We start from the raw sequence: 11,813 nt of genomic DNA, 5'->3' as shown, positions 1-11,813 counted from the left end.
TATTATATATATTACCTATGTTTTATTCCGGATCACTTATCTTTCTTTATTCGTGTACAATATGTTTGTGCTCTTCCGTGTACAATATATTTGTGCTCTTCTATCCTTTTCCCACCTGAAGGCAGTTAAGATGGTATGGAGTCTGTTTTGGGTTGATTGTGAACCTATTCTAATGGTTAGTAGCACATACTTCTTCCTCATTTGTCGTCCCGGGCCGTTCGTTCAATTTTGATATCAAGTTTATGTATACTGTTCATGCAGTCTCATTTTGGTAATAGTTGTTTATCCCCAATAAATCAATGCCAGCCAGATTTGTTCTTCTGTAGTATGTTCATAGCAATAATATTGTGCGAATCGAGGAGCGAGTTCTGGATATGCGAGTGGTAAAATGTGTGCCGACTATTTAAGACTAGTATTGCACCGCGACTTCATGGTTGGATTTTACAGTTTACAGTTTTTCTGTTCTATAATTAGACTGCAACTTACATTTCATTGGCATAAAAAAACTCCATCACTACGGACTTTTAATCAGGAAAATTGGTAATTGGCACCAACAATATTGGCTTGTTTCGATTGGCAAGCAGGTATAGACAACTGGCGGAAAGTAATATTTTAAATGATTGAAAACGAAGTCCACTTTAGCGGGAGAGAAATTTGAACGAAGAGGAGTTGTCAGAGATTGTGATGTGTGTGGCTGGCGACTTCGACAGGTAAATAAAGGAAGCGACGAGCTATAAATTAAAACGTGGTGATCGCTCATCACATACATGACTGTTCCAGTGTTCGAACGCTGGTAAATCTGACGCTTAGTACGAGTTAAGCTACGAAACAAAAACTTGATTTTCAAATTGTATAGCAGAGAGTTACATTCTGTTAATTAAGTCATTCTCGTCACATCTCGGTGTATAATACTTGCAAAAAACGGTGAAGCCTAAAATACCGGTTAAAACCCCACCGAATAGCTTTTAAGTAATAGTTGAAACAAATAAAAAACATCATGGTCGCAAAATTTCTCTAGGCATGGAGCCAGAGAGTTCAGAGAACTTCTGCACAGTGGAAATTGATCTCACTACACCGCCGCCACTGCCCCCTGGACCTGCCCCAGTCCAGATTGATATTGCAAATATTGCGACACAACAGACGGCATCGGTATCACAAACATCGCCTATTGTTGCAGGCACTGGGAGATTGGCATCTCCCAGTCAAGATTTTACTATAGTATCCTCAAAGCGCAAGAGTCTTGCCGTCTCAATTCTCGGTCTGATCACTGACAAACTCATCAAGAGACATAGCTCTTCAGGAACTGCTGATTCTCAGACCATACCAACCGCTAAAAGTCTTGGCAAATCATCTCAGGGTATCGGATGGTGGGTTGGTCTATTTGCATATATATTCGCATTTGCCGTATTTGTACCCATGACCATTGTTGCTCTGATTGCCAACGATGGACTTATGCCCGTGGATGATGTGACCTTGACCCCAGGAGTAATGCAGGGCATTCGACAAGCCCATATGATGAACAACTCTCAAGTGTACGACAACTTCACAGCTTCGGTGGCCTCCTTATATATTAGAAACGAGGACCAGAACTTGACCGACGCTATCTTCACAAACGTATTAAGATCTGAATTGGGGCTCATATAGTAAGTTTTTGTGAGAAGTTTGTGCTTTAATTTTGTGAGCCATATTAATATTTATTGATGTAAATCATCGATTTCAATCTTCAGCGTATATATTCCACTCAGCAGTTCCTCTGACCTTTTTTATCAAATTTATTTTGCTGCAATATATATACTTACGCAGCCTGACCTTCGCCCCCCCCTCTCTCTCTATACATTATATTTACAGTCCCACCCTGATTCAATTTGACGCGACTCTGAAAGCCAGAGCATATCAGACCGTAAATCAAACCAGAGAAGCGGGGTATCCTGCCGCGGCTGGGATTCCCGGTTTCTCTGCTGTCATTCAAGGTACACTGGCTAGTCAAGGTGTGACTGCAGTCGTATTCTTGCAAATGGTGGAGAATGGTATAGCTCGGGCAACTATTGCAAGCGCTGAGCGTCATGAAGTATCTCGCAATGACAATATTGTCGGTACGGGTATCCAAGTGGGCCCAGCCATGCAGAGAGCGTACCATCTATCACCCGAGAATATATACCAAACCGCCGCAAACGCGTACCTGGATGAACTGCAGGATACTGGACTGGCATTGATTTTCTATTTATGTTTATCAGGCTGCGTGATCACCCTTGCCGTCGTACTTGTATTTGTATTCTTAGTCACGCAGTATGCCCGAATTTCGATCCAGACACAAAAATTTCTTGGTGCAGTTCTTCCTGGGCACAATATTATGTCCGATTGTACTGGCCGTCCAACTGTCTGCTGCTTTTGGCTACATGACTAGAGACTACCAGGCTATGAATATCACATATAATGTGACTGGATTCATCGTCGCATCGTTGGCAATCCTGGGCCCCATATCGGCGGTGATCCTCCGGCAACGGTGTATGTTCGGCGTTTTCAAACAAAGAACGGTATGTATGGGGGGGGGGTTATTTGGAGTCCGTTGATATCGATGCGTGATAGAATGACATTTTCTAAACCAATCCTTTTATTTTTGACATCACAGAGACACTCGCACTACTTCATCACCCTGCCTTGGCATGTGTTCCTGAACCTGTTCATCATCGGCGTCTTCACCTTCTGTGCCATTGAGCCCGAGAACTGCCCGGTGTGGAAGCGTTACGTTCCCATCTTTGTGACTGTTGTCAGCTTTGCCCTAGAGTTCATATACTACACTTGGAATGTACGCAACGCGAGTGGCATGTTTGTGGACATCTGGCAGAGTGCGCGGCTGCTTCTGGTATGGAGTGTCACTTTCTTCGATGGGTATATTGCTACCGCTTTCTTGGACGACCGCTGATCGTCATCTGCTTCCAGCTCTGCTTCTTGATCACAGATATGTCGTTGCTGCGTTCTCGAATCATAATCGAGTGTTTGAGAATCCTTGTACCAAGTGCAAGTATACGTCTCCGGTTCATACGTAGATGTATATGGCAATGCAAACATTTGAAATTCTGCTAAGCATTCGCTTCAAATATACAAATCCATTATATTATTGCTCGGCTATACCAGGTGGTGATATTGACTTGTTCTTGCTGCCAGTGATCAAAATTTTCTTCGGCGACGTGGGTACAAGGTACGTGACGACATCGATCTTGAAGGTCGAGTAAAACACATCTTCGACGTCAAGCGTGTAGACATGGTTCTTGCCGATCCCGAATACCGCCACCTACTTCTGAAGTTTGCTACTAAGCGTCATTGCACAGAGAATGTCGGACACATTCTTGATAGAGGTAGAAGATGTCCGCACTAAGTCTAGCATGACCGATAAAAGCGGCATGGACCAGGACTGGAAGAACGAGATAGCGAGCGACATAGAGCACATTGGCCTGTTGTATGTATTTGAGGATTCCGAGCAAGAACTTACCTATCTTCCAGATGCCGAAAGAACACCGTAGCTCGAATATGTGTGCAACCTTAATTTTTTACTATACATATCCGTACATTATACAGTTAGGCATGTAGATTAACTTGACTAGTGTCCGCCCAGCCACATTTCCTAATCCAGTCTTTGCCTTCTTCATAACAGTTGCGAGGTGATCTGTCGGCCTACACGGCATGCGAAATGGTGGGTATACTGAGTGCGGCTGAGAAGAGGTCCGTGACATGGTGCGATCTAACTTGCTGGGCGATTTTCAGAAGGATCCCGAAGTAAACAAGGTGATGGAGCGAATACTGCGCGCAGTAGAGAACATGACTATACTTGCCAGTCACGGACTGATCATCACCTCCACAACCAAGGAAGAGACGGACTCTGAGAAGAGTGACACGACTCGTGCTTGAGACGGTGTGGCGCAACGCTGGTAAACATCCACGTGAATGACTATAGACTGGTGTGTAGGTGGATGGATGTATACTACGGTTGTATACAACGGTGAGAACGTATACCAGTGTTGGATAGTAACGGTAAAGAACGGTACGGAGGAAAAAACAACTAGAAGTACAGAGTATATATAATATAATATAATATAATATAATACACAATATAAGATATATAGATATATAGATATATAATAGGAAAATAGATGCTGGCAACTAAAACGCAGCTCGAACGTGAAGTGGCACGGACCACACACTCACAACAGAACTCATGCCAATTGGGCTGGGCAACACTCTATCGCACAGGATAGAGATGTGAATGTTATTGTAATGCGCAGGACGCAAAGGGAACGGTTATAACTGAAGTAGTCAGACGAAGATGGTGTGCACGGCGATTAGGGAGGGCGATCGTTGATTGTTTGCACCTACACGCACACTGTACCATAGACGTACGAGGCAATCAAGTAGCCACATATCATGGGATGATGAATAGTATCCTATACCTCACACAGTGAGGGCAAACGAACAAGAAGATCCCTCACAACAAGTGGGACGGAAATAATAAAGTAACTGGAAATAGAAACGGTTTCAGTGCTACCTTTTTCGTTTTTTTTCGCGCACGCGAGCAGTTTACTAATATTGTATGCGACTATACTTCTTGGGCTTAAACGTTAGATGTATACATGTAACAATTCTACGGACATCTTGCTTACTTTGGTTGATTTCTGACACCTTAATTTATATTATATACTCATGAAGTCGACTGCCAGTCATTAGCAAGCGTCCAAAGGGCTTGGGCAGATACGTTGTCTACCCTACACACCTTAAACCCAGCCATCAGCAGAACTTGCGGCGGCCCTGCCCTCAATGTCATTGAAGCTACTTCCAAACCCGTTCACAGGTAGAAATGGCTGTACTTACAGCAAACAGAGAGCTACCATAGCTGGATAGTACCACTCCGTGCTTGCATTTCACGGTCCAATGCTATCGCACAATCCGATAGAGCCCTACACCAGCAGAACATGTTTTGGCGCTTGTATGTCCATTGCTCCCGTACTTACCTGGAGATCACACCGTTTATGCCATCGTAAAGCCCAGAAGACCCCCACAAGCCTATGCACTGTCTAATCTGTCTAGCCACTTAAGTGATGGAGTCTTTGCAGGTACTTCATTTACAATGGACTGTAACATATTCTTTCTGCTACGGAGATACGAAACCCTCGGCAGAGTCGACTGTGCCTATGGACAGGAACGATTCCACCGTATCTGTCGAGTGCATCAGGTCATACGCAGTGGCGAAGGATTCAATGCTGTAGGCGCTAACTCGAGACTGCATACAACGGTGAAGCTTACCGTGTTCAATACTTCAATGTTATTGCAACTACCTAGAGCCGCGACAGGTAGAATCTGGTGTACGTACATGGACAGTGATACCATAGCGGCCCAGGATCGTTCATGCATAGTGTTCGACTATGGGATGTTTAAACCTGATAACGTGCCGTTTCTGCCATAACATTAACAAGAACGCAAAGAAGGCGTCTCCTTCCTTGGCGGCGGGGGTGTGGAACTCAAACATGGCCCGCACTTTCCGCACGTTGCTCAGCAGTTCGTCATAGGTGTCCTGTGGGATGCTCTCCAAGATTGGCTTAAGGCGGTCGACCTGTGGGGTGATGCAGTCCCACGGTGTCAGAGACCTATGAGAAAGATTATAAGACAACATATCCGCTACAACGCACGTGGAGCCTAAAGAGATAAACGAAGAAGTGCTGAAAAAAGCTGGAAAAACATCGATGTATATATGTGCATACGGTACATATGTGCACGCAAGCGCCGATATCAAGCACAGCCGATAGTCAATGGTAGAAATCTCGCATACAATGCCAATACACATGCGCCACAATAAAGACTGAATGGTGATCTGTTTCTACTGAGCGTATATCGCTCTTTCGTCCGATGATAGAGTCCTCCTACGTGCCACTAAATAAACGTTGGACAACACTATAGATAACAGGCAAAGATCGGTGATATACCTCGCTCTCTGGTGAATTGATAGATATTCCTAAGCGTATCTACGTGGTTAGAGATGGGTAACATACATCGTTCTCCGGTACGATGACGGAAAATCCTGCCCAGTCTACGATTCCCGTGTACGGCAGGTGATAGAAGTCAGCGATAATCACAGGCACGCAGTCGTAGGCAAGCACCTCATTGATTCGCGGTGAGTTGACCTTCGTCCCTTGAATATGGCGAGCGGTTAGATTTGGGATTAGCACATTTACACACACACACACACATATATATATACATCCATACATATATATATATATATATATATATATACATATACATATACATATACTATACTATACTATAATAATATATATATATATATATATATATATATGTATATATATATATATGTATATGTATATACATATATTATCTGTATAACACTTCAAACGATCAAAGTATACCATTGCTAGCCCTTGCAACCACTCACAGAATTGACAGGAACATGAGTCCCATACATCAAACAAATTTAAACAGAGTATTGTGCGAGATATGGTTGCGTACCAATCCGAACCATAGAAAATAAAACACACACAAAGGTCCAGATACTTGTAACTCCTTGTGTTTACCTTCGTATCTACAGATAGATAACACACCTCGAGGTACCAGGCAGAACCGGGTACTGCTCAGACCCTTCACATACGCACTAGTGCTCATGTGGTCCCGGAGTATGATATCCGTATCTCGCCCGTACGCCTTAGTTAGGTGAGGTCGCAATCTACCCCGGTCTAGCCTCCCCGCGAAGAAGGCTAGAGATCGGCGTGTGCTGATAGTCTCTGTCATGTCTCGGGTGATTTTCCTTCGCAGAGCGTCCAACTGTCGGCTGGCCACGTGGGGTGGGATGGAGATGTCCTGACGAGGGTAACGAGAAGCAAAAACATTCGTTAGTGTATGTATGAATGCATATTAAATATTGCGTAGTATATATATATATATATATATATTTATATCAACGTATATTTATTCAATACATCAATACTGGCGGTGTTGGCCAACAATGGGAAACGACCAGTGCAGACGTCCTTCAATACCAAACAATGAAGGCGCTATTCTCCCAACAACAAGATACACAGACAGCTTCAGACAATTAATAGTCCTCGGTCGCCTGAACTCCTACTTCAAAACAACAAGACAAGCTTCAATCTACTGACAGCGTGTTACAGAAACACATCATGCACTTGCGGCAAAAACTCACACTAAAACCCACTCCCAGAGATATATAAGAAAGCCTCAGAGGTACAGCGTTGTAAATCACTTACTTCCACTATTATATTTATATTTAGGTGTGGTTACTTACTCGAATATGATCCCAAGAACATAACAATCCGCCAACAAAGGCAGGCACTACAACCCACAGGAGTACACTACAAATCATAGGCTGGTAACACACCATATAACGCCACGCACAAGGAATGTGTAAGGATATGGCGACTTATCGACACACACAGCACGTGCAGGTCGGTCTCTGAGCCGAGGAAGACCCACGCTGGGCTGTACAACTAACACCCACAGAGGCATGCTACGAAATCATAGGCTGGAAACACACCATGCCACGCCACGCAATATACATTTGGAGGAATACAACCACACTTGTACACATGCAGCACGCGAAAGTCGGTACCTAAGCGGGGAAAGATTTACGTTGGGCGGTACGATAACATAGGCAGTGCATAGACGATGGGAGCACACGTACATTGTAGATATATACTCATATAACTGCATATTCAGTATGGAAAGTCGACACCCTGTGCAGGAACCTGTACTGCTGTCAAGGGTCTTATTTGGATACAGTGCCAGCGACAATCATCACACCCAAGCAACGCTTGCACGGACAGCAAAACATCAGTGCGTGCTACAATAACTACTATCCACCAGCATACCATACAACGATGCAGGCAAAACATAAAAATATGTAGTCTACTTGGAGTGCACACACACACACAATATATATATATATATATATATATATAATATATACGTATGTGTACATATATATGTACATGTATATATATATGTAATGAAATATAAGTAAGTAAATAATACTCCATACCTATATATATATATATATATATATATACAGATATAGTATATATATATATATATATATATGTATATATATAGTGCCAGCGACAATCATCACACCGAAGCAACGCTTGCTCGGACACAAAACATCAGTGCGTGCTACAACAACTAAACAACTACTGTCCACCTGTATACCATACAATGATGCAGGCAAAACATAAATGTAGGTAGTCTACTTGCAGTACACAAACACACAATACACACACATACACACACACACACATATATATATATGTGTATGTGTACATATATATGTATATGTATATATATATATATTTATAAATAAATAAATAAATATCCATATATATATATATACTATATATATATATAAATATATATATATATACATACAGTATATATATATATATATATGTATATATATATATGAACATAAATATAGATGATACAACAAGTTTGGTACCTTGTGTGGAGAGAAGTACAGAGTTGAGTAGTCTCCGGCGGCCACCACGGCGATGACATTCTTCTGCACCATTTTGTGCGACGATGCCGATACACCCGCTCCCATGTGCATGCATATGTAGAAGTGGTTGGCACCCATTGTTTCGTTCCAGTGTGGGTACGCATGGCTGATATGGTCGATGTAGTATGACAGCGCCATCTCGGCCAGAACACCGCCTGTATTATTGTGGGAGATAGCAAACGTGAACTAGTATGAGCGGATAGGCATGTATATATAGAAGTAGTCCGTTGCTGTATGTGTAGGTATGGCTGATATAGTCGATGTAGTAAGACAGCGCCATCTCGGCCAGAACACCGCCTGTATTATTGTGGGAGATAGCAAACGTGAACTAGTATGAGCGGATAGGCATGTATATATAGAAGTAGTCCGTTGCTGTGTGTGTAGGTATGGCTGATATAGTCGATGTAGTAAGACAGCGCCATCTCGGCCAGAACTCCGCCTGTGTCGAAGACCGAGGTATTTCAAGCGAACATGCCTGAGTGGGTCCGTCCCAGGGGTATATATATATTTCTTTACTGGTCTTATAGACAAGTTGCGGCCAGGGGTTACTACCCTGCAGAATCGCTCGCCTTGTGCGTCTGCATGTGTGGATGCACAAGTACGTAGTATGCGAAGCAATGGTACCTTGGAATATATATAAAGTTCTTGGTTCTTTTATTCTAGTTGGGGTTTGCGTGGTTGCAATGGTCTATCCTTAGAAAGCGTTCTTTCGGCCAAATGAAGAAAGAAGCGGGTCCAAGCAGATGTGTATAACGAGTGATTAGTGTGTAGCTCGCTGGACAATAGGTTAAAAAACAGTAACTAGATACGAGATGGTTGCATCGTGTATTTGGCGGTGGTGTTTGTTTACTTCTCTGGAATAGGTCATGTACGAACAGTGCAGGTTGTATATCGCTACGTACAATTACACTGGAATGAATGCACAGGGCGATGTGGCCAAATTAGAGTTCAGCTGAAACTTGGTAGGAGTGGGACTACAATTTCGAAATGATTCGAGCAGAGTAGTTTATTATTGATATACTGTTTTATCAACACGGTAGGATGGCACACACAGAGTACACCCTTGTACAGGTCATGCCCACACCACACCACATCCAAACACCTCAACATACAATACGCAATACACAATACACATACCGCTCCTCCTACTGACAGCCACCTCACGTATGCCCGAGCACGACACAGGTATGAAGAAGAACTGCGCACCCTTTGGGTTCTTGGTAAGTAGCCCGGGGGTACTGCGCATGTTATTCACTATGACTGATCCGGCTTGGAAGGTACCGTCGCTGGGGAAGGGTATGCTGGTCCGCCGTAAGGCAGAGAGTTGAGGTATGAGCTTAACAAGCGCAGACGTTATATGCGTCCATGCACTACAGAATAGGGGCCTGCGCCACTGGGCTGTGACTGCGTGTGGCGTAGCATGTTAAAACACCACCCTACTGACCAAACACCACACAGGACACAAATGTATGCCGAACCCCCTCCACTACTAACCGAGACATATGATTCCGTTCAAGGGTTGTTCAAGCTTGTACTCGAATGAAAAGACATATACAAAAAAAAGAAAAAAAAAGGTATATCCATTGCGGCTGATCTCGAATGCTATGCTATCCTTGGTACTTGGCTGAAGGACTTATATCTGTAGACTGTGGTACATACACAATATAAATAAACGAGATGTGCCAAATTGAAGACTATGGTATCCTTGGTACTAGACTCAACGACAAAAAATCAGTTGCACCAAAACGGTCCGTCGAACGTACAACATACCAGGAAACAGCAGCGTCGTAATATGGACCCTAGGTGAGATCTTCATCTTGACAAGATTTCATTGTCCGGTTTTCTTTCGACTTTATCCACAGAAATCTGGCTTAGGTACACATGCATATATACATACTTACACAGACATATATGTCACTTACAAATCCGATTCGATGGGTATAGAGAAAGTGCCGTTGCCCTCGTCATGCACAAGACGGGGAGCATGTCCTTTGTCCACCATTTTTACCTGAGATGTCGCAAAAAGAAACAAAAAAACTCAGAAAGTGCAGCTCACGAAGTATGTTCGAGGTGGTCTTTGTTTATCAAGGCCCTCGGCATTGAATGGAAACTACAACTGTGAAAGATTATGAAAGTCATTGTTACAGGTCTATGAGAAGAGCAGTTTATAAGCTCAGAGAGCAGAAGAAACAGGTAAGCGTCTAATGCGTTCATCATGGTAAGGTCAACTGATCAGGTTTGTGTGCTAACAAACACAGCCACATGCGTTGAATGAGGAATGGATCCTCCGGTTGAGTTAAATCCGTATTTGTGTACCATATTAGGTCAGCTCAGCAATCGATGGGTTGTTATCAGCAAAATCATATCGGATATACAGAGGTTCGACTCCATACCAGCACATAGGCAGATATGCGGATACACAAGTCCACCTACACCACACACATCGCAAAATTTGCAATGGTAAAGGTCTGATTAAGGACTATATGCTGACGACGGAGATAAATGGCTCTAAGTGAATTGTATGTATACTGTGAAAAACGAGGCTGCAACTCAGTTCACAAACTACGCAGTGGCACATGCACGCGCAACTCAGTGGAACCTATTACAGTCGCGCTGACAAAACACTATCCTCAAATTGAAACTATAGCATCTGCACTATGAAACCCCACCAAAGGGTCCACTTTTATGGTACCGTAAATATCAAGTAGGGACATACATCCTGGTAACTGAACACGTGGCTCTGTTGATATCCAATAAAAACCTGAAAGCCGCATAACAAAACGTATTGTTGATATACACGCACCCTCTAAGACCCTATGTCTCCTTACGCAGCTCACACCTGCTCGCGAGTCAAAGGCATCCGTAAGTGCTCGTGTGGATATATGAATATCCGCATATTCTCTCGCATGTCCGCATAATCCTTTTGCTCCGATATTAGTCCGAACAGAGGTTTCCTGACGGACGTTGCTACAGATGGCATACTCTGCATATCATTGACTGAGTGCGAAATGTTCACAACCGGCATTGAAGACCTTCTCAACTGTTTTTCTTGCTCTATAGAAGATGGAAGCCAAGAAAATCCCGGGTGAGCTCACACCAATCACAGACGTCGGAGTGTCAAAATAGTAAGTAAACGCAATATATATATATATATATATATATATGTATATATATATATATAACTTAATATACATATGGATATACAAATATACAAATATACACACACACACACACACAC

The 11,813-nt window shown here is 43.0% G+C and overlaps 2 protein-coding genes across 2 annotated transcripts in view; one reads left to right on the top strand and one right to left on the bottom strand.

Annotated features, from left to right (window-relative positions):
- Nucleotides 1-1,020: 1,020 nt before the first annotated feature.
- On the top strand, nt 1,021-4,144 carry SARC_07494 (hypothetical protein; the record flags this gene model as incomplete). The annotated part of the gene is made up of 6 exons (XM_014298569.1): nt 1,021-1,643; nt 1,849-2,175; nt 2,309-2,534; nt 2,630-2,863; nt 3,136-3,199; nt 3,653-4,144. 5 exons carry the CDS (start codon nt 1,021-1,023, stop codon nt 3,166-3,168), a joined length of 1,443 nt encoding a protein of 480 aa, XP_014154044.1. The 3' UTR covers nt 3,169-3,199; nt 3,653-4,144.
- Nucleotides 4,145-5,143: 999 nt separating this feature from the next.
- The window catches only part of SARC_07493 (hypothetical protein), a gene marked incomplete at its 3' end in the record, with an annotated part of 8,108 nt that continues 1,438 nt past the window's right edge, over nt 5,144-11,813 (bottom strand). The window contains exons 2-9 of the mRNA XM_014298568.1: nt 11,415-11,629; nt 10,498-10,583; nt 9,713-9,876; nt 8,516-8,730; nt 6,609-6,864; nt 6,039-6,178; nt 5,430-5,602; nt 5,144-5,252 (exon numbers count right to left, since the gene is read on the bottom strand). Of these exons, the coding sequence (XP_014154043.1) occupies nt 5,144-5,252; nt 5,430-5,602; nt 6,039-6,178; nt 6,609-6,864; nt 8,516-8,730; nt 9,713-9,876; nt 10,498-10,583; nt 11,415-11,629 (1,358 nt within the window). The remainder of the gene's footprint in view (nt 5,253-5,429; nt 5,603-6,038; nt 6,179-6,608; nt 6,865-8,515; nt 8,731-9,712; nt 9,877-10,497; nt 10,584-11,414; nt 11,630-11,813) is intronic.

The sequence above is a fragment of the Sphaeroforma arctica genome (genome assembly GCF_001186125.1).
Source record: "Sphaeroforma arctica JP610 unplaced genomic scaffold supercont1.598, whole genome shotgun sequence".
Lineage (NCBI taxonomy): Eukaryota > Ichthyosporea > Ichthyophonida > Sphaeroforma > Sphaeroforma arctica.
This window is presented reverse-complemented; position numbering and strand designations above follow the sequence as displayed.